The sequence below is a fragment of the Coturnix japonica genome, chromosome 7, assembly GCF_054131305.1.
Source record: "Coturnix japonica strain WE chromosome 7, WE-NBRP24, whole genome shotgun sequence".
NCBI classification, from domain to species: domain Eukaryota; kingdom Metazoa; phylum Chordata; class Aves; order Galliformes; family Phasianidae; genus Coturnix; species Coturnix japonica.
The window spans coordinates 29,543,541-29,566,367 of record NC_140669.1 but is presented as its reverse complement, the minus strand read 5'-3'; the positions used below and the strand labels follow the sequence as shown (position 1 = coordinate 29,566,367).

At 41.4% G+C, this 22,827-nt stretch overlaps 1 protein-coding gene across 1 annotated transcript in view; it reads left to right on the top strand.

The window, feature by feature from the left end:
- The window catches only part of STAT4 (signal transducer and activator of transcription 4), a 35,270-nt gene that overhangs the window by 11,782 nt on the left and 661 nt on the right, over window positions 1-22,827 (top strand). The window contains exons 4-23 of the mRNA XM_015867640.3: window positions 4,426-4,524; window positions 5,039-5,131; window positions 6,468-6,546; window positions 8,119-8,204; window positions 9,059-9,210; window positions 10,311-10,469; window positions 11,276-11,368; window positions 12,225-12,284; window positions 13,538-13,555; window positions 13,635-13,728; window positions 14,377-14,421; window positions 16,269-16,352; window positions 17,060-17,158; window positions 18,088-18,223; window positions 19,371-19,423; window positions 19,735-19,829; window positions 20,062-20,198; window positions 20,590-20,781; window positions 21,921-21,987; window positions 22,222-22,330. Coding sequence (XP_015723126.1) covers window positions 4,426-4,524; window positions 5,039-5,131; window positions 6,468-6,546; window positions 8,119-8,204; window positions 9,059-9,210; window positions 10,311-10,469; window positions 11,276-11,368; window positions 12,225-12,284; window positions 13,538-13,555; window positions 13,635-13,728; window positions 14,377-14,421; window positions 16,269-16,352; window positions 17,060-17,158; window positions 18,088-18,223; window positions 19,371-19,423; window positions 19,735-19,829; window positions 20,062-20,198; window positions 20,590-20,781; window positions 21,921-21,987; window positions 22,222-22,330 — 1,950 coding nt within the window. The remainder of the gene's footprint in view (window positions 1-4,425; window positions 4,525-5,038; window positions 5,132-6,467; window positions 6,547-8,118; window positions 8,205-9,058; window positions 9,211-10,310; window positions 10,470-11,275; window positions 11,369-12,224; window positions 12,285-13,537; window positions 13,556-13,634; window positions 13,729-14,376; window positions 14,422-16,268; window positions 16,353-17,059; window positions 17,159-18,087; window positions 18,224-19,370; window positions 19,424-19,734; window positions 19,830-20,061; window positions 20,199-20,589; window positions 20,782-21,920; window positions 21,988-22,221; window positions 22,331-22,827) is intronic.

Below are 22,827 nucleotides of genomic sequence, written 5' to 3'. Positions count from 1 at the left end.
CCACATTCTGAAGAGCTGTCTAAAAGAATGAGTCTGCCTTTAAGGTTCTCCTAGGTATTTTGAAAGCAGGAGGGGAAGTCTATAAATAAGAATCGAGGAAGAGCAGTCACAGGTACTTCCTCTTAAAGACCTGAATAGAACAAAGCCATCTTTTTGAGTAGAAAAAGAACTTTAGTAATAACAGAACCTGCTGAGATGCAGGGTTTCAAAACAAAACATGCTTCTTCAAAGAGTCAGTCCCCACAGTACACTGAGATAGGTGTTATGCCTGCCTGCACAAACAGGGGCAGAAAATAAATCAAGGCAACAATGACGCTTGTTTTCATTACATGGAAGAGATACTTGCTCAACCAGAAACATGCTGAATATCCAGCTCAGTAGAATAAGGGTGTCACAAGAAAGCAACGGGGAAGGCAACGTATTCTTCCTTGACATTGTAATCCTGTCACCCGCCTGTGTTCCAGCTCCCATCCATCAAACATTCATTCAACGTCAACACATCAGTAGCTGTCATAGCTAACAGTTCCATGCCACCAATAATGATTATATCGTACACACCTAAAAGGCATGAAGTTGGGTTTTCCAAGCAGAATCAACCAAAAATAGCTTGTACTGATGGTTTCTACCACTAAAAAACCACACTTCTTCAGAATTAGACAGCACTAAGACCTACTCAAGCCATTTTAAGATCACCTTAAAAAGTAGGTAAAAGGTTGGGTTTTCTTAAAGGTTAAACACCACCCTTGTACCCTTACCACACTAGAGGTGGTAAGCAACAGCCAGACCCTCTAGACACATCACTGAAACACAGAAACCAGAGCCAGGATATTCTGTAGCACATTTAAAGAAGTACTTGTTTATAGACATTCACAGTATAGAGACCTTTGACACATAAAAAGGAAAGCTGTCAGTATCTATGTGGTTGGGAGCGATCCTATTTGTGATGGCGTTACCCAGGGGAAATCATACATTGTTGGGGGAAAATTACTACATGTGGGGGTGGGGGAAGTAGCATGAGCAAGAGAGTCAGTCGCTGGTATAGATTTCTCAACTCTTCCCAGGAAAAGCAGTACATTTCCAACACTAAAACTTACAGCTCTTTGTACCAGCACATGTAATTTAAAGTTTCTCTATGATCTTATAAATTAGGAAACAAGAATCCTGCACCCCAAACAAATCAGGCTGTTTTAAAATCATTTGAATGCTGCACGCTGTAACTAATACATCCTTTGTGTGAAATGCCCTTTTGTTTCTCTACATGGTCTGGTAAGAAACTTTCACAGCAGACACCTCTGAAGTGCAGACAGGGCATTCTGGGCAGTGGTAGGAGGGATTTCTCCCTAGAAAAGGTCATTATTATTCAGAGAATATGTTGGCCTGTTCAGAATGAAAGTTTTACTTCTTATTTGTTTAAATTAATCATAACGTCGGTACTTATTGAGAGTAAAACTCCCCAAATAAGACTGATAGCTGTTTGTTGTAAGTCATGGCACAGAAGACCTCTCAGAAACAGAAGACAGGAGAAAGAAAAATTCTAAGACCAATGAAATCACAGCTGCAGCAGCAGATATGAATAATATTTCCTTGTGAAACTTCAGATGAGAAGTGAACCACCAGTTTCTCTTTATTGATACTTATAGAGAGATGATACTAAGTTTGCCTCTCTCTATACATACATACACATACAAGTACCATTAATAACACAATCTTGCATAACGGCAGAATCAACACCCCTTATCCTTTCCCAGCTGCCAATGCTTTTGTTGCACCAAGTCCAATTTGCTTTCTTTGGTTCGGGTTCCTTTATTTCCCAACTTGCACCACTTATTCAATGATAAGAAATCATTTCCAGGTTTTCATTTGAAAGCCACGTTCAGCTTGAACAAATCCTACCCTCAACCAAAGAGGAAATGGGAGTACAGGAGAGCAAGTGCTTACAGTGAGCTGATAATACTGGCTGGCACAGTTTGAAGCGTAATTTCCTTTCAGAAGCATAAAAAACAGGGAGATAAACAAAAATCAGAGGTTATTTTGACAGTCAGAAGAATTAGCTATTATTACTTTCAGTAACTACAGGCATTTATTAAGTTGTAACTCTTAAGACTGGTTATAATTTGTTTATTCATATCAATTTCTTACCTTTAAGTTAAAACCCTTCTGCTAGAAGTACTGCAGAAAAGGTGGACCACTGGAATAGGCTGCCCAGGGAGTAACCATCCATGGAGGTGTTGTACTGAGGGACATGGTGTAGTGGGAAATATTGCATTGGGTGGACAGTTGGACTGGATGATCTTAAAGGTCTTTTCCAACCTCAGTGAAACCATTATTCTGTCCACATTGCACAAATACCACAGTTCTAGGTGAGCATGACAGGCTGGCTGTGGCACACTGCTCTACTGGTGCCAGCTGCCCACAGCTCACTGTGTGCTTCCATCTGTGTGCCAGAAAGGCTCATTGCCCTCCTTTGGTCACAACCGTGTGCATTCAGAGCACAGCAGCTGCAGAGCATCATTCCAGCCTTTAGTTGGAGGGGTGTTACAGCCCTGACAGCTCCCTGTCGGTCTGCTCTGTGCCTGCTGGAAGAGCGAAAGGAATCAAGTAGAATCGAACAAGTGCTGGGCAGGCGTAAGTAACGGAAGCAATTCAGACACAACTGATTGCTAGGGCTGAGTTTAAAAAGGGGGGGGGGGAACCAGTTAATTTTCACTTCAACTCCTGATTCAGACCGTTTTCCTTTACTGAAACAAAGAGAGATTTTAAAGGTTTTGCATATGAATGGTACCCAGAAATGCTAGGAAAGTCCCTGATAACTGGCATTCCTTCGTGGGGGATTTTAAAACAACCCAATGTCAAGAGGCTTTAGAAGGGCTTTTCTGTGTAGGTGTGTCCTCCAGCACCAAGGGATCTCTATTTCTTCTTGGCTTGGTTGCAGCTTCTGTTTGAATCCTTCTTTGTCACACAGCAAAGACTAATAAAGGATCCCCAGGGGCTCCATATGGGTTGTTTGAGGGGAAAATTTCAGTACTGATCCTGCAGCCAGTTCTGATTTTCCAGCTTGCCCTCCTAACCCTCAAAGCTTCAAATTGAACCACAGGCTCAGCCTGAAGTAATGCAGTTCTGTCATGCTCTTTGGAACCCCATTCTGCATCCCAATTCTGGTATCCAAGTTTCCACAACCCAAAGTCCCTCAGGAGCCCACAGCCCTCAAATTACTTTGTGTGTACACTGATGGCCACATGGGATAAGTATGTTATTCATCCTTCTCCTGAGATGACTTCAAAAACCCCAGTAACATTACAACGTTTCCTTCCATTGCCAACAATGCCATGATAGTCCAAGCTGCCCTAGAAGTGAACACTTAGTACATCACATTTAACTGTAAGAGTCCTGCTGTCACAGCAGTAGATACGTGGTCACAAGTTGTGCTCATACTTCTGTCAGCTCTGTTCACATACTTGGTTTCTAGTGGAGCAATCGGTATGACAAAGTAAAATACAGCATTGATTTAAGTATACGCAAACCTATCATGTCAGATTCATAGAAATCCAAAATAAACGTGACTAAAAACTAATCAGAAAGAGGAGGAGAAAGGAACTAATCTAAAAGAGGAAATTGTGCAGGAAGAGAAAACAACTGGAGGAATCCTAATGAAAAAAGAGCACTGAATGAAGGGCATCTGACTGAATGAGAAATGAGTCCTGAATAAAAGGCACGAGAGATACTGAGAAACACTAGGCAAAAACACCACCATGGAAGATGCTGCTGGAGTTACCAACCTTCCCTATTTGATAAATAGAACACAAGCCAATTTATTGCACATGGCACCCATTTCCCTGTCAAATACCAGCAATTCTGCACCTTCCTTAAGATGAGACAAAGAAAATACTCAAAACTTCAACTCTTTTGCTTGGACTAAAGGACTGCTGCTGCTTCCTTCCTTACTTGCCAAAGGAGATAAACTGTTCATAGACTACAATAAAGTGCTGCACATTCTACTGAGAAGGCCTTTCTGACTGTATGGTTACCACACTGCTATGCTTTCAGTCTTTTGTTGGCTGAAATGCTCCATGCTAACAGCAACATCCTATTAAAAATGGAAAACATGAGAAAGATGCACTAAACAGGCTGACAGGACTGCTCCATCAAAACTGCAGTTTGCTCAAATCAATTTGATCAAACAATGCACATCTCAATGTTACACCTTAATATTCTCTGTAAGATATAGCCAAGAGTATTTTATGACCGTGGTGCTAATTGATGCTGCACTGCAAAGCTGAACCAACAGTAGCAAAGGTCAAGAGCATTGGGAGAGTCTTCTTCACCCACACAGAGCTGTAGCTTAGAAACAGCGAAACCACATTGTGATTTCCAGTGGGAAATACTGAATTCTCAATTTTTAAGAGTCGTGTTTGTTTGTGTTTGCAGGGGAAATACCAGGGTAATCCCATGCACATAGCAGTCATCATCTCAAACTGCTTAAGAGAAGAAAGAAGAATATTGGCTGCAGCCAGCATGCCCGTGCAGGTACTGAATTGCATTTCACTCATCTGCCTGCATGATTTTGGGACCAAATCCTGTCTTCTCATTATGAAATTCACTAGTGTGATGTGTGTGCACTGGGAGATGCTAAAAGTTATTCTTTAAACTCATGTTTGTGCTTCATTAGTGGCTCTGCTGCTGCAAACATTGCTACAAGTGACTTGGATGACACAGCTAATCTTCAAAGACTTTAATCTAAGGGAAAGACTCTAAAGAGATAATAGCAAAACAGACGTGTATGCACTAAATTATGCATTGTGTTAATTCATATGAATAATGCAATGCAAAAGGGGCTTCATCTTATATGTTACACTGATTGTTTTTACATTATTTGAAGGAAGAAATTGGAAAAATCACATCTACAACAACTGGCTGCTCATGCAAGTCCCCAGCCAATACAACACTGGGTTGTGAATTCCCTGTCTATGCTAGAACTCACCATATCATTAATAACACTTGGCATTACTCATCCAAGTATTACCTGTTCACTGTGTTCCAGGGTCCACTGGAGAAGTCTTTACAGAACTCTGTCGTTTCAGAGAGACAAAGAAACGTGGAACACAAAGTGTCAGCCATTAAGACCAGCGCCCAGGTATTTTGTTGTCCTGTTTCCTATGTACACAGCCATGATTTCCATACACACAACACAGCTACTGTTAAGCCGGGTAGCACCAGCACCTTTTGCTGCTCCAACCGTCTCATTGTTCTCTGGATCCCAGCCCAGGTTAACTCCTCAATATGCACATGGTTTCTCAGATGGGTTTTTGTAGCAGCTCTGGGTTCTGTACAAGAGTTACCTAGTTTAAAGCTGTTGCACTTGTTACTAAGCAAATTACAAGCAGATAACTAAATTCAGTAAGAACATACCTACTGCTTCTAAGTGGATGTGAGGTTTAATAAACATACTCCTGCAATTCAATATGATTTAGTTGGATCAGAAGTTGGATCCTGACCTTTGAGATACATAAGTACAGAGACTTCTGTAAGGCCAAAGGCTACATGACATAACAACACGTTTTGGAGGAATGAGGGGACAAGAACACTGTGAGCTGATGGTAACAATTCTCCCACTCATTTCAAGGCAGGATAAGAATTCAGGCCACCTGCAGCCTTTTTGAGATACCAGCCCCACTTCTGGCTTCATAGCAGGCTTGATGTAAATTATATTAGAAATACTTGTCCATATGCCATCTACAAACAACACTTCAGGCATACTGGAAAGAGGTCCTAGCAGCATTCTCTCATAAGTATCTCCCTACGCAGACAAGAAAGGCAGAGAAACGAAACCCTTAAAAGGATAAAGCTAGCTTTAGAAGCTTGTGGTACTAGATCTCTATCGATGTTACAGATAAGAGCTGCAAAGCAACAGCAGCCAAATCTGCAATTCAGCAGCCAACCACACTGCTCTTCCAGCCTGTGTCTATAGCAAGCTTCTATGAAGGAAAACGCAGACACCCCTGGAAGACCAGGGAAAACAAGAATAATTTTCAGGTACAAGGGTTTTTTAATAAGTAATTAAATTGAACACAGTAATCAGCCAGTACCTTGTGTATATAATTTCATACGTCATTTCATACCTTGCACACATAATATAAAAGCTCCCCCTCTCGCCCCTCCAAGAAAAAAAAAAACAAATTAAAAAAAAAAAAACAGAATTACTAACCTTGTGTGTCCTAATTTAGCAAATGAACACCTCTATCTCCCCAGACACTGCATTTGCATAACCTCACTGACTTAACAAAATTATCCATTTGTGCTGCTTTAAGGTGTTAAGCAACAAGTCAGTTAAGCTACTGGTATAATATTTTATGTGTTCAGGTGGTAGGGAAGGAGAAAACTGCTTCGCCTTTATCCATTACAAAGCAACTTCCTTTTTATGCCATTGTGAACACCAAAGTAATTTCTCACTTTCCTCTCCCCTGGGAAAGATGACTGACCAAGACGTCAAATACTTGGAAGACTTGCAAGAGGAATTTGACTTCAGGTATAAAACAATACAAAGTTTAGGTAAGCATATTTGTATTCACTTTTGATGCTCTAGAAAAGGGGTGATTACATGACTAAAACCAACCTCAGTTTTTTTTTTCTAAGCATTATGGAGATAATATTTGTAACCATCAAAATAGATTTTTAGCTTGTCTAAAACCATAGTCTGAAACACAACGACTGTCATGGGGTTAAAAGGGCAAACAGGATCTCACTGTTCAAGCACAGTTATTTTCTATAGACAAGTGGCTCAGCACAATGAAAAGAGTGTAACTTTTTCAATTTAAAGAACATATTTTCCCTTTTCCCCATGAATGACTTGGCTCTTCCTCAACATAACGTGGAAGAGCTTCTTCTTTCCCAGAGTACTGTTTTAGCCTCTAACTTAGCTGTCTGTTCTTTTCTGACCACAGTGATAATAATCAACTGGTAAACAATCTGAATGCACGTTTGACCTACTAAGGTTAAGATCTGTGCACTGCAACAGCACTTGCACGATCTCTTTCAGAAAAGAAATTGAGGTCCACTCTTGTCTGCTCAGATACCTTCCTGGCTCCTCCCTTTGAACCTGCAGAGATGCTGGGGTTTGAAATACCCAGTTTCTTAAACAAATCACCAGCGTGTTTAAGGCTGGATATGGATAGATAGTTGGAAGACATCAAGTTGCTATGGCTTAATGAAGTGTTGGTTATCATGCCAAGCACAATTATTGATCAAGCGGATGACTGAAACCCGCCCCACTCATGAAACGTGCTTACATAGATTACTTTCAGGGATTACAAATTCACTTTGTCAATAAGCTCTACACACCAGCTTCATGTACCTTAAAACGTGGATGTGAGCAACTGTGGCTGAGCAGAGTCCAATACCCACCTCTCTCTGTCACATAACACATACTCTGATGTAATGAGATGTCCACCCAGAGCGCAGCAGACACACAGTTGACAACAATTTCTTTTGTGAAGGTAACATAAATGATGCAAGTGCAAAAGGTGGAGGATGAGACAAGTATGAGTGAATACATGGTGAGCTTGGGGAAGCTTGAAACTAATGCACGATCCAGGGAAAGAAGAAAATAACAGAAAGGGGGAATCACCAGCATTTGGTACTACTGACTGCTGAAATACCCAGGGTGAAGAATGATTTATCTGTTTCAAATGCCTAACCTCTATGCTGTCAACCAGACTAATAATTCACTTGGAGCCCTAATAGCTTTAGCCTAACTGCTGAAACCAGGAGCATAGGTCAGTAGTATGCAGATCAAACACTGATCCAAGCTGGACGTCTATATGACTACGCACATAAAAAAATAGAGATTTCTTATTTATACCTTATCCACCTTTCTCCTCTTCCAAGCACACTCACGCATTTCAAGAGCAGAGTCATAAAACCATAGCTTAAGTCAGTATTCAGATGGGCCTACTGGAAGGAAGCGTGCCATTATGTAATGTGCTGATGCCTTGCAGTTTATTTCTTCCCTCCTTCCTCCTGCAGTCAGGTTGTGGTCCCCCCCACCTCTCCCATAAACACACGCACAAACCCTCACACCCACATCTGTACTGACTTAATTCACAATTTTTTCACCCCTGGCAGAGCAGAACGACAAAAACAGCGCCCTCATTAAACAGGAAATGTTGGCGTTGCAGGCGATGCTCAATACGTTAGACTACAAGAGAAAGGTTAGTGACATCCTTTGTCAGCTGTGGGTCATTGACTTTCTCATTTTTATCCTCACACCGAATACTCAAATGCTACATGTGCCTTTGTGAGTTCTCCTCTCACAAGAGCAAGCAAACAGCATGTGAGTTACCCCTACACCAAAGGCTTTCTGTGGGTGATTTTGGTGAGCAGTCAAGAAATCAGCAACTAAACAGAAGCTTAATTAGGGCTATGATTCTGATCACCTTAGGGGGAGGACTTCAGAGAAGCTCTTCTGCACTGTGCTGGATGGGTAGCTTAGTTGGCAGCCCAGAGCTCTCACAGTAAATAAAAGTCATCCAAAGTAAATAGGATCTAGTCATTGCAAAACCAGCCAAATACACAGATGCTACCTAGCTCTGTTCAGCAATGGAGACTCATGACTATGAGCACTTCTTGACCATTCCTTTGCCAGCACAGAAAGCCTTGTGTTCAGACAAACCTACATTTCACTGCTAAAAACAAGTCAAAGGTACAAACAACAACAACAAAAAAACCCTGTCAATTGGATACAATGCAAAACAGAAGAAATACTTTATGACCTTGAAAGTGCTTTTAAATGCCAACTGCTTGGAAATGTTATGGTCACAATGAATACAACCTCCCTTCCCAGCCCCTAGAGAAAAATTGTCCTGAGGAAGAGCTCACTGACATTCAGGATTAGCTTTACATGGTGAGTAACCCAGTCACCTCTGGGCTAAAGAGACAAAAGTGGTGGGACTAAATACAGATGTTTACAAAGCAATTCAAAAACAGCAATCAGCACGTTGTGATTAGAGCTGAATGTTGCAGCCATTCCCCACGGCCAGTCCATGACAGCTTTCCCATGTTGCAGGAAGTACTAAGTAAAATAGGCCGTGTCATCCACGAAATTGATATGCTCATGAGCAACATGCTGACCGAGGAGCTGCTGGACTGGAAGAGACGGCAGCAGATTGCCTGCATCGGGGGTCCCCTCCACGGGGGGCTCGATCAGCTCCAGAACTGGTAAACTTGAACTTGAGCTTATGTTTCTACCGAAAACCACAGGAAGTCTGCGAGCCCCATGCACACAAAATGATAATTCCTTTAGATCAGTTGCCTCGCTACCTTGCAACAGCAGAAAATTCATGAGCAGCTATGCAAGTAAATAACTGAAAACACACTTTGCTTTGGTAGATCAAGTTTGCTGGTAGAATGAAAGACATTACAGTACAGCGCTGTGCCTGAGCCATTACAGTTGGTCATTTCTTGGTTTGATGGTAGTGGCAGATATATGATACGCATACCCCAGGGAGTTTTGCTATAGCAAGAGCTGTGCTGACTGAGTTTGTCACTGAGGACAGTGGGAGTTTAGTCTCAGCAGGAGCTGGGTGGATACTTGATACTCTGACTCGCTGGGTGCATCTCTGCTCTAGGCTTAAAGCTACCCAGGAACTGAACGACAAAAGCGTGCACCATGGTGGTAATAGAACCAGGCTCAAAGGTGCTTGTAAAAAAAATACACATATAAATCTATATAAATAAACATATATGAAGAAAAAAAACAATCAAGTAATTTTAGGTTTTAAACAATAATACCTCTAGAGAGCAACAGTTTCTCTCCCATCTGACTTGTATTTTGGAAAAGGTAAAGAAAATAGTAACAAGAAAAAAGAAAGAGAATAACCAAACATATATGTGGTTTTTGAAATCTGATAAATAATTTTTTTAGTCTTGGTAACACGTTCACTTCACTTATCTGTCATCCTTTCAAAGAGCACCCTCTGAAAAACCACTAAGCTGTAGGTAAGAAATGAAACTGTCAGCAGTGCCCCGCATGTACAACATCAGGATGGTGAAGTATTTCCTCTAAACCATCACAGTCACTGTTGCACTACTGCTGATGAGCAGTAGGAAGATATTTACCTTTGAAAGTAGAGTGGGAAACGTTGCATGATGCATTTATATGCAGCTGTAAACAAAAAATGAATGAGCATTATTGCGTATAAAGCTTGAAAGCATCATAATGCAGACTCCAATTTCCCTCAACAAGAACTTCAGTAGACGTTACGTTCTAATAATGCTTTACAGGAGAGATTGCAAGGTAACCTATTGTCTCTCTGTAGTTTTACGCTGTTGGCAGAGAGTCTTTTTCAAGTTAGAAGGCAACTGGAAAAACTGGACGAGCTGTTGACCAGACTGACATACGATGGGGATCCCATCCCAGTGCAAAGACCTCAGTTGCTGGAAAAAGTCAATTTCCTGCTCTACAACCTCTTCCGCAAGTGCGTAAGCTACCGTGAATTCATGTTGCTTTACTTGAACTGACACACCTTAATTGGTAACAATCAAACCTAATAGTTAAGAACAAAAAACAGCAACAAACAGCTGAGTCTGCAAGGATCTTAAACGCTGAGTTTCCAAAGGAAGGAGTACATACAGCTGTCATCAAAACTCAGAGAAGCTGAAGGTATCAGCTGAAGGTGTCGTCAAGTTCTGACTATGTGAACACCAAAACCCACTTATCCAAACACGTATGTAACACTGAGGATTATTTGTAGTGAAGCAGCACCTCCTTCTCTTTACTCTTCCCTACCAAAGTAATCTTCCCTCCTGAACTCATCCATCTACTCATATGTAACAGTATCATAATTTGTCTTCTATTTCGTACCAGCTACACAAGGAGACAAACCACAAGTGGCTATTCTATTAGCTGTGTCTGCAAGCAGAACATGGTTTATTGCTTTTCTATAAAATAAGGGGAAAAAATGATTATTTAATTTCCTTGGAACCAGATCCAGCGGACTTTTATAGCTTGATTTACGGTTCTGATAAAAGGCTAGATTATTCAACTGATATTTTAGTCTTAACACGACTTTGGTTTGATTTTGAAGTTATAACAGATATCTGTTTCTTATGGGAACAAGTGTAAGTTAGACCACAAAATCATTTAAAAACAGAGTAGAAATGCATATCTCCCATATTGACATCTGTAGAGAAACAAGTCTCAAAGAAATAGATAACATGGCTTAATATACATTTATTATGCATGTTCCTATCACTCTATTTGTATCACTTATTTCTACCCTAGTTCGTTTGTGGTCGAAAGGCAGCCCTGTATGCCAACACACCCCCAGAGGCCAATGGTTCTTAAAACGTTAATACAGTTCACCGTAAAATTAAGGTAAGGAAAGGAATTCCAATATCAATTCCTCTCTTCGTACGCTGCACTTGACCCTAGGAGACCATTTCAGGATCCATAAAGTAAAGTATTACAACTTCTATGCCAGAGCCAGGCAGACACCCTTGAGACTCCAGGGAAAGCTTTCTCAAGCAAGGGTCTAAAGGCCACTGAACCAGTCACTTGTAATAATGGCAAAGTAGAGCAAACAGCAGAAGGAAGACAGGCAGACTGTGGCCTTCAGGAATCTATACTTACTGGATTCTTGGTTTAATGACTTTGCAAGCTAACAAGTAATGATCCGCTTCACACCAGGCAACATCAGAATACCCAGAGCCACTGTAGCACATTAGAAAGAGAAACATCTGCAGCCTGGGAGGTGTATGATTGGCGTATCAATGACAGAAGTTATTTCTCTCCCACTAGCTCCTTGCTTGACTTGGTAAAATGAAGTGAGATCAGAGACGATCTAGAATCTCATTTCCATACAGCAGCAAAAAGGCGGCATAGAATGTGGGGGGAACAGGAGTGGAAAGGAGTACACAAAGGAGAGCACAGTGCAGTTAGATACACAAATCCATCTCTGATCTTTACTTTGTCTCTCCACCCACTCTCTCAAACACAAACTTGCAGGGAAGATAAAACACCTGCCACTGGATAAACTCATCCCTCTGTCCTTGTATAGGACCCTGCAAATACTAATGTAGTCCTGGATGATTCATCTGTTTTCAGATATTAAATTTCATTTCAAATATTGTGATGTGGAGCTGGTGGTCTCCAGCAAATTTGTCTGCTACCTTACTTGGTTTGTTTGTTTTTGTTTCTTTGAGCATTGACTTTTACATTTTCTGTTTTAAAGGTTGCTAATTAAATTGCCAGAGCTCAACTACCAGATCAGAGTGAAAGCAACTATTGACAAGTAAGAAACTTAAATGTGAAAATATTGCACAACTCTCTTCCTACAGACTCCATGCTGCTTTTTCACTACCTACCCTACCTGCTTTAGAGTTGGCTTAAAGGGGGAAAGAAACCAATTAACAGTTAGTGTAATAACCCCTTTCTAATGAAGAAACTCCCTTTGTACTTAAAAAGAAAGCCATTCTTACTGTAAATTTTGAAACTGGAAATGAAGCATCCATTTAATATTTGTATCAAGCCTGAAGTAAAATTCAGCCTTCAATGGAGTCATCACAGAAAACTTGAAATCTGACTCTGTTAAGTTCAAGGGATAATCACTCCCCTCCACCTATGCCAATAGTCCCAGCACCTTCAATGCAGCTGCCCCAAGCATTACATGCAATTTATGCTTGGAAAGCTGATGCTGTAATTAGTAACTACAGCAGCTTACAGAGTTACTCTACCTGGCATCAAGGCTGTTAAGTAAGCTCCTCCTTCCTAACAAGTTCAGTACTCCATTATGCTCCCATTACTTCTTACAGCAACAGTGAACTCTAGTTCCTACTGTTGGTTACCATTTCCTGAGCAAAAGGATTCTCAGAGCCCTCCTATAGTACACCAGGTGCAGATACCAACACTGTTGCACAAGTACATATGTTTGAGTTGGTTAGCCGCCTCAACAAGACCATGGTTTTCAGTACTATGCAACAGACTGGGCCCCAGAGCAAGCTTTGTTACAGATGGATGACAGTACATGAGGATACAATTCCAGAATCAGCACAGCTGATCCAACTCCTCGCTGCCCACCATTCTCCTCTGCTCTGGCTTTCATGCTTCTATTAGCACCCTGCAAACCACTCTGCTCCTGACTGCATGGGCACAGGCGTTGGGCCAAAAGAAGGAAGACAAACACCTGGTGGATAAACAGCACAAGAGAAGGCAGCTTCCTTTCAGAAGCCATGTATATGCCCAGGCCCATCTACACAAGCCTCTATTGCCACACTCATGCAAACAAATGCATGAAAAAAGCATGCACAGCAGCTTTCCATTTCCATACGTCATTCCAATGGCAAAGGGAAAAGAAAAAAGTTAGATAAAACAACTGGACATCAGAAATTCCAGTTATTTTTTCCAAGAACTGCAGTGATATAAGTAGCATACATTCAACAGATAAGGGAAAACATACTGTCTCGAGATACATTACTCAGAGCAAGCACGGCTTACACATTTACTGATTCATCATCTGCTTCCCCCTCTACTCCTCTTCTATTTCAGGAACGTTTCAACAGTGAGGTAAGGAAATAAAACAGGAGAGTCCTCCAGCTGTCCAGTATGTTCTCGCTGGAGTGCCTAAGTGTAATGTTCTCCATAGCAATCGCAGATTCGTTCTGTGCGGAACACACGTGAAAGCCATGAACATGGATGAGTCAGCAAATGGGAGCCTGTCAGTAGAATTCCGACATTTGGTAAGTTGCTCTGCTCTTTTCTTGCCGTGTATCTCTGGCAAGGAAATGAGATGTGTTTTAAAAGCTACACAAGGAGAACTGTACTCTTGTCAATTCTACACTCATTTTGTTCTCCCTTAAGGGTCCATTCACTCCTACACCCCCATACCACATTCCATGCTACCATAAAATGAGAGCAAATTTTCACTGCAATTACAACACAAACCCTACTTAATGCCGGAAGAGAAAGAAACTAATCATGCTGAATTACACTGAAACACTTGATTTTAAAACAAAAGAGGGGGGGAAATACACTGTCCAGATGAAACAGATAATTGAATGCTTCTGATCTGATTGAAACCAACGCCTGAGGCTAATGCCTTTTTGAGAGCCAACAGAACTGCTTCTGTTGCTCCTCCAATGTCTTAGCAAGCCCTGCGTTCAAAGCAGTCACTCTCACTCACAGTATTTTTGTGGTTGAGAGTACCTGTCAAAAGGCCATTCACTGAATGGACCTGTCAAGGCACAGAGTCACAGCCTTCATCACACTGTATTTGCATATTCAACACAAATCCTTAATACACTAAGAGCATCATGACTACATTTGGTATTATTTACATTCTCATCTGTAGCTTCTCTGCCACATAATTCCTGTTTTGCTTTATACAGCAGCCGAAAGAAATGAAATCAAGTGCTGGAAGCAAAGGAAACGAGGTTGGTGGAATTATATGAGATAATATTTTTGATTACTCTCCCATGTATTTGAGGCTGGATTTTATTTAAATCCAACAATAACCATATGTAAGTAGATTAGATACTGAAATATATACTCTATAAGTGCCCGACTCAACAATCATGTGATTTTTAGAGCATGGTGAGAACCTTTCAGATATACTCAGAAACCTCAATTATGCACCTTGAGTTTATGTATTTAAACAGCTAGAGTAGAAAGCAAGAAGTAATAATTGGAAAAGCCTTCTCTTTGGTCAGAGAGATACCTTTAAAGAACCAGGCTTTCTGAGCACACTAAGTGTAAACGCGTGATCTGTCGGCCACGTTTACAGCTGACATGACGGTGTGATTGCACTTGCCTATAAGAAGTTGGCATGCCTAAACCACGACCAAACTCCCCGACTGATTTTAGTCTGAATCCTGGTCTGGTGTCTCCCTCGTGCGGTGATGCTGCAGTACGACATGGCAGACAGAGCAGTAGCCACCAGCATCGTCCCAGCCCATATGGGGCCGTGCACGGGATTAGGACGCCGGAGCTATGATGTGGCTCACTGCCAGCCCATTGCCACCACCGGGACACCTCCTTGGACAAAGCAACGCCTGGAAGCTTTAGGAACAGAAACATTACCTTAACAGCAGCTATAAGCATATTCATGATCTTCATTTGTTAGGCTTAGATCTCTTTAACCAAAAAAATCTCAGGTTTTTCTCAGCTATAATGGGGTGGAGAGAAGGGAAGTTTAACAAACCTTGTCAGCTGGATTGATTTGACCTGTGTTAAAACATCTGAATCGATGGATGAGCATTTCGCTTCAAAGCGGTCAGCTCTGAGCTGGACTTTCCCTTGTAAGCAAGTCAGCTGAATAATTCAGATGGATGAGAACCTCCTGCAGCCTCAGCATCTCATGTACACAGAACCTTTTGATACAGCATCTGTACCCGTCCTGAAGGAGGTGCAAGACCGTGAGGGACTTTACCAAATAACGCTTCCATTAACACTGACTCAGAGTGGAAGTACTTGGGATTCAGGAATACAAATCTTCCCTTCTCTCCAGTTTTTTCCTTCTTGCTTTTGGTGGTTTTTTTTTTAACAAGTCTGGCAAAACAAACTCGTGTGGGGGTGGGAAAGGGAAAGAAAGCAGAAAAAGATGGCAAAAAGCTTTTCATGGGGATGGAATTATCTATATTTAAAGACACGTTACCCAAGGGGCAAAGATTTGGCTGTTTATGGAGCTATGCTGGTTTGTAATCCAAGCAAAAGGTTGTACTACAAACTAATCAACTATGACCAACAGATTGTTTGTCAAGAAGTTTCTGAGTACACTTGAAAGAAAACAAAACTGTTCTCTAGGGCAGGAGCCTGCTTGTGCTTTAAAGACACGGCTCCTGTAACTGCTTTTGCCTCTTTTGAGCTGCTTGCTTGTTTCTTATTTGAAGTTTAACATCCTTGTTTAGATCAGGGCTGCCAATCAGTAAAGAAACTTTAGGAAAAGAGGGAGACAATAGCAGCCACACAAATATCTGTTACATTCATGTGCAAAACCATGTTGTTCAACACAAGTTGAAAGCAAAGAAGCTGTTGCTTTAAGAACATCCAGGGCTGCTGATTTAGTTTCGGTTTAAGAAACCTCAGAAAAAAAAAACAACAAAACACCAGAGATCTAGATTAATTTAGAGTTTAAACAAAGGGATTCCTTCTTTTTCTGCTCTGCTTAGAGATGAGATGTTTGTTTACTGGCAGCATTGTGTCATCTCAGCAGTTGGATTGCCCAGGCAGCATATAACACCAAGAATACACTCACAGTTTATAACCTGCTTTTTTCCCTCAGGGCCCTCATATGGTGACTGAAGAGCTGCACTCCATCAGCTTCGAAACACAGGTCTGCCTGTACGGCCTGACTATCAATCTGGAAGTGAGTATAATCAGGACAGATATTCTACAGTGAGAAGCAACAGCATTTTCCAGAGGCTCACAAGGAACAAGCCTGTTGGGCCAAACCACATACACACCTATCCCAGATGCTGTCTTCAGTAGTAACCATAAGCCATTGACAGATTTCCCCAACTCCATAGAAGGATGCATAGATTTCATGCAACGTTCTTAGCCCTTCGATGCAGAAGCTGAAATACAGGCTGATCTAAAGACCATACACTCCATTTAAGCCAATGACAAAAAGATCTGTATTATACGCACTGGAAGGAACATGTCTCCATTAAACATCATAAATTAACACATTAGGTAATATTACAGCGACAATTGCATTATGCATACCTAAAACAGACCATTAGAACCAATTTAGTGACCAACACTACCATGACAAACTCTTCCAGGTACAAAAAGTCAAGCAGTCATTCTTCTTTACAGCTTTCACGTAGTTAAAAGCTAAGTTTGACGCCCAGGCTGAGCTAACCCAAAACCTGAGCACCCTACCAAAGCCTAATTTTTCCCTTGAAACACAGGCTGGACAGGAACTATCAGCAGTTTGTTCTGTTCTGCTATGCTGGAAGAGCACAGGCTCAAGAACAGTATTTGGAGGGGGCAAGAGACCAAGGAAGAGCTATAAGACAAGGAAGAAAACAGCACTGTCATTACCTTCTGTGCTCATTTTTTCCCCACCAGACAAGCTCTTTGCCTGTGGTGATGATTTCCAATGTCAGCCAGTTACCCAACGCATGGGCTTCTATCATTTGGTACAACCTATCAACCAACGATCCTCAGGTGAGTCTTCAGTATGCAAACAGTGGCTTTCTACATTCTCACACTCCTAATTATTCAGTTGCCAAGTACTTTCCTTATAAAAGGCCATTTCCCTCTCTAAAACATAGCTTATTTTCTTCAAATACGCAGTTATCAACATCATACTTCTACATTATCTGCTCTTTTTCTCCCTGCTATGATGTAAGACCATACACCTCTTAGCCTTCATTTTTTAGGCTCAAGTATTAGCTCAGAAACTAAGGAAAGGTGATGGCCCTTCTTCACAGCCTTCCCAGGACAACTTCATCTTTCTTGAACTTGCTTGATTAAAATCATACACAGCACAAAATAATTCCACAGACGCAATTCAAAACCACTGAAGTAGACCCAGTTGGGTCTATAATGTAATTCAAAGCTACTTCCCCTCTTTTTAAAGGAGCTAATGCTTTACAGGGAAAAGACCGCAAGAGCCAGGTAGCGCCATCAAGTAGCTTTAATCTGAGCCAAAACAGAATCATTGTTTCCTGCCTCCTCCTGGCACACCACGGATTTTAGATTCAGTCGATGTTACTATGTTTGCAAATTGCAGAACACAGTACCTGCATTTATTGGACAGGCACTAAGCATATTGCACAGCCTTAGCACACACTGCTATCAGAAGCATAGTAAGGTAATTTATCACCCAAGATGTATACAGGCTCATGCTCTCTCCAGAAGCATCCCCATCTAGGTTCGCTAGCAACTAGGGAGGAACCAAGGTATCTTTGTCCAAGTCCATTCAGCTCTTCATCCCACCATACCCCCTGCTTTGTTTTGTTAGATGTGGGGGATTCTTTTTGTCATTTTTAAATGCTCCTGGCCTCTGCTTAAGCACTTGCTGCTTCCTTTAAAAGCCTGGAGGGTTTTCCACAGCTGCTAATAGTCTAAACACGGCCTTCATTCTGTTGCAGAACTTGTCTTTCTTCAACAATCCCCCTGCTGCCACTCTAAGTCAACTCTTAGAAGTATTAAGCTGGCAGTTTTCATCCTATGTTGGCCGTGGACTCAACTCTGAGCAACTCAACATGCTGGCAGAGAAACTTATGGGTAAGTTGGTAGAAACATTCAGATTTTGTTTATTTGGGGGCTCATTTATTTTATAGTCAAAAGTACTGACTTAAAGCATGGCCTTCACTTAGCCCTTGACTTCAAAAATACCACTGTGACATTGTTTTCCTTTAAAGAACAGCACACATCAGCTTATTCTTACCACAAAGCGATTCAACTTCGTAATGTCGAGGCTGCTAAGCTGAAGAAAGAGGGCATCAGAGTCACGTTCAACACTGTTTTGTTTCCTTAGCAAGCAGTTGTTATCTCCAGCATCAGCTATCAAAAGGAAGTCTTTTTGCTTGCTTATGGGATTTTGGCCTTATTGGTGGCAGCAATGTGTTTTGTTGGTTTTTTTTTAAGCAACTGTTTTCTGGGGCAGGTTTAGTCCTGGGATCCACCTTTTACTCACACCAGCATAGAAAAAAAGCCCTGAGTGGCTGCAAGTTCAGGGGAAAAAAGCAAAAGAAAGCTTCAGTCTGACTGTCCTCCAGAAGGGAGAAGCCTCAGGGGAAGGCTGGCAGAATAAAAGAAAGCATCACCCGTATGGAGAAGAAACTAGTTTAAAATATACTATGAGCCACAAGAAACTCCAAGCTGAGGGTGTAACAGTACCCCTTACTGCCAGGCAAGATCTAAAGTGTCTGTCAAAGACTGGACAGAATCTTCTCACTACTTTCAAAGCTGGGAAGCTAAGGCCAGTTTCCTTTAGTAACGAGTGCCTTTTCTAAAGGTTTCTTGGAGATCTGTTAGATAATGGAGCAGAAAGACACCACTGTTTATCAGTTAGCATTCTAACATGAGAATAAAGGAAAGCATTTGAAAACTTGGAAGCTGGAGGTAGGGCAATGGCCAAGAGAAATAACATTTGGAGCGAAACTAAAACTGAGCTCAGTGTTGCACCAACAAGGCCCCAGACAACTTTAAGCAAAGAATCCCCAGGCGACCATCAGCAGCTGCTTCAGAAAGGGAAACAAAACTCATCTGCCAGCTGCGTGCTTTCCCCATGCACACACTTTAACAAGCCTCTCTCAGTGCCTCTCCAAACCAGGATGGGCTACGCTACTTCTCAGCTGTATGGATGTGCAACAATATCTCTTTCAAAGCTCCAGAAAAATAGACTCACATTTTCCTATTTTGCTCGTAGGGCAACAGGTCAGTTACAGTGACTACCAGCTCTCCTGGGCAAAGTTCTGCAAGGTATGGATCTCAAAGTAAAAGCACAGACATCCACACACCTCACTCTGTCCCACTGATGCCAGTGATGAGATTCTCACTTGCCATACGTGGGTCTCGTAGCCCAGCAAAACCAAATGAAGTCTACAAGTTTCACAATGAAAATAGTATTTCCTGGAGTTTAAAGCTTGGGCTAAGAGATGTATTTAACTACATACACACAGATACCAGAAACAGTTACTATAGTCAAGTATATATTCCAACAGATACTAGATGATTTTTAAGGCATAACAACATTCTCATCGTGTTCTTCTTCTGCATTTATTTCCCATTAGGAACATTTACCTGGAAAGTCTTTTACCTTTTGGGTTTGGCTTGAAGCTATTCTGGACTTAATTAAAAAACACATTCTTCCTCTTTGGATTGATGGGTGAGCGAGAACTGACAACAGCCACGTATTGACCTCTCTCTGCTTTATCCTTATTCCTTCACTAGCAAAACAGAACAGAACTTGCAAAGAATCAAACACTTCTGTCTCTTTCTCCCCACTTATGATTTTCTAATGTCTTTGCATAAAGGGAACACCTCTGAATCTATTAGAAATGCAGAAGTGAGCCCATAATTTCCATAAAGTAAAACCGTGATTTCCTATTACACTTCAGGTACGTAATGGGATTTGTAAGCAAAGAGAAGGAACGAATTTTGCTCAAAGACAAGACACCGGGAACGTTTTTATTAAGGTTTAGTGAAAGCAACCTGGGTGGAATTACTTTTACTTGGGTGGATCAGTTAGAAAACGGTAAGTGCAATTAAAAACAATAATAACATAGAGCTCAAACCCTCAGCTGGCTGAAGGGTATTTTTTGTTGCTGTTGTTTAAAAGTGAAGTTCATGTATATTGTGGTTTAGGGAGAAAAACAAGTGTTACTTACTGAAACACAAACCAAAGCTCTGCATCTTCCTATTGATGTTTATATTAATATAAATAGGTTCATTAGGGGATGAACCTGCTGACTGCAGGCTTCACTTTTGTTCCCTCACGTGGAGGAAGAATGGCTTGAAAGATACTCAAATTGGTACAAAAAGTGAAACCCATATCAGTATAAACTTAAGAGAAAAACAGAAAGCATTTCAAGTAGAGATGATGACCAAGCAGCAATCAGCAGCTCCTTGCCCTTGTGTTCCTACAGGAGAAGTAACATTCCATTCGGTGGAACCCTACAACAAAGGCCGCTTAGCCGCACTGCCCTTTGCCGACATACTGCGAGATTACAAAGTTATCATGGCAGACAACGTGCCTGAAAACCCTTTGAAGTACCTGTACCCAGACATCCCCAAAGACAAGGCCTTTGGCAAACACTACAGCTGTCAGCCGAATGAAGGTTGGGCATCGTTTCTGTACTTAACCCTCTGGGAAAGCAGCTTCAAGGCCAAGAGGCAACTCAAGGGATTTGGGGAGAGGAAGAAAGGAACAGATCACGATGCCTCCATAAATTGGCATCTTCAGGAGAAATGTTTCATGTGTCTGTTATGTAGACAGCTTCATTTTACAAACAGAGCCACAGTCTTAGAGGTTACATTAGAGGCTACAACAACATTTAACAGAGGCTAAGAAGCAGATACTGAGTTAGAAAGAGCCTAACTAATTGGATTTCATCCCTGACCAACACACTCTAAAGTTCAGTATTCGGAATTACAGAGGAAATGAAAAGTCATCCTGCTCTTCAGCTTCATAATTGGGTAAAACTGCACCAAGTTGACACTCCAATTTCATTTACAACTCTGTATTTCCTGAACAGCTTGGAAGGCCTGCTTTCATTTCACAGTGAGGCAGCAGTTACCCTGGTAACTACACTGAAAAACACAGCTAGATAGATTAGCTCCAAAAATGAGCTCCAAACAGGCTCTCTTGTACGAATTACAAGTCAAGACATTTTTAGACGGAGCTTGGAAACCTTCAGAAAGAAAACAAAAACCTGATTTTTCGAGATAACACACACAATTCTGAGCCTTCTTTAAAAAAAGAATACAAGGCCATTGCGATTCAAATCCCTACGCTTCCCAAAGATACTTTGGGGCAGCAAATGCTTTTCTTCTTCATTTTAATTCAGTGGACTTCACCTAATGCTCAAGTTCTCTTAAAAAAATGATGTACCTGTTTAGTTTCAAGCAAAAGACACGTCTGAAGCTGTGATAGAGACGGGGCTCCATGAGAGCACTTGCAGAACTAAAATGTAGAGGCTCAGAAGTACAAAGCTTTGTGAGTTCTAGCTTGGTCCTCTCTCTTTAAAGCCTGGGCAAGGTACCTTCTATCAGCTGTTGTGTTGTACCTCAGTGGGAAAGCACAGTCATTTCTGAGACTGAACCTGGACACTAACGACAGGAATTCCCCCGTTTTATGGCTGCTTATTTAATCACAGATGTGTCTCATTTAAGACTACATGGTCTGCAGCATAATCTATTCCAAACAAATAATAAAATCAATGGGCATTATTTAATTTCTCTTATGTTGCTTTTACAGTCTCAAAACCCTCAGACGGAGGAGTCAAAGGTTACGTTCCTTCTGTATTTATCCCAGTCTCCAAAATGTAAGTAACCTTAGGGATGTATTACGCTCTGAACTTCATTACATTTACATTCTGTTTCTAACTTACCCCCGCCTTTCTTCCCCTGTTCAGATCATTTGAAACAGCAACGTAACTAAGTTTGTGTTTGGCCAAACACTGCTAAAAACAAAAAATGGAAGCAAAGAGCTTCACTACACATGCTGGAGGGATTTCGGTTACTTCTAATATCATTTTCTTCTTTCTCTTTTAAAAAAGCTTAAATGATTCTACAGAGCCACATTCCCCATCGGACCTTCTTCCAATGTCTCCAAGTGTTTACGCTGTGCTGAGAGAACATCTGAGTCCCACAGCCATCGAAACCGCCGTACGTCGTAAACTTTTCCACTGATAACACTTCACAAACAGCGTCTGCAACACAGATGCTGGTTACAGAAAGGCCGCTAGCACTATTATGAGAATAATGGCTCAACCATCATGGAAAAACTAGCTCATCCATCACTGGTAGAATTACATTCTGAACCAGTGGTGCAGATATTTCCTACTCTAACACAGACAAGACGCTGCAGCATACTTGGATGCGTTGCCTGATATGAAGCTGTGTGACTTCCAGTGGCCAGTGAGCCACAAGCATTCAGATCCAATAACAAACGTGTCCTGGTTTGTTTCAATGCATGAAAATAGTTCTGACCTTCTAAATAGCATTTGTAACCTATGCACGCTAGCTGGCATTTCCCTGTTTTAGCAGCGATAAGAACAGTTGGCTTCACTTTTACCATCAGATTCCAAATATTTTTAGCATATTTTTTTTGTTTTTTTTTTTTAAGCCAACTCTGCCAGAGCTTGGGAGGGTCAAATAGAACC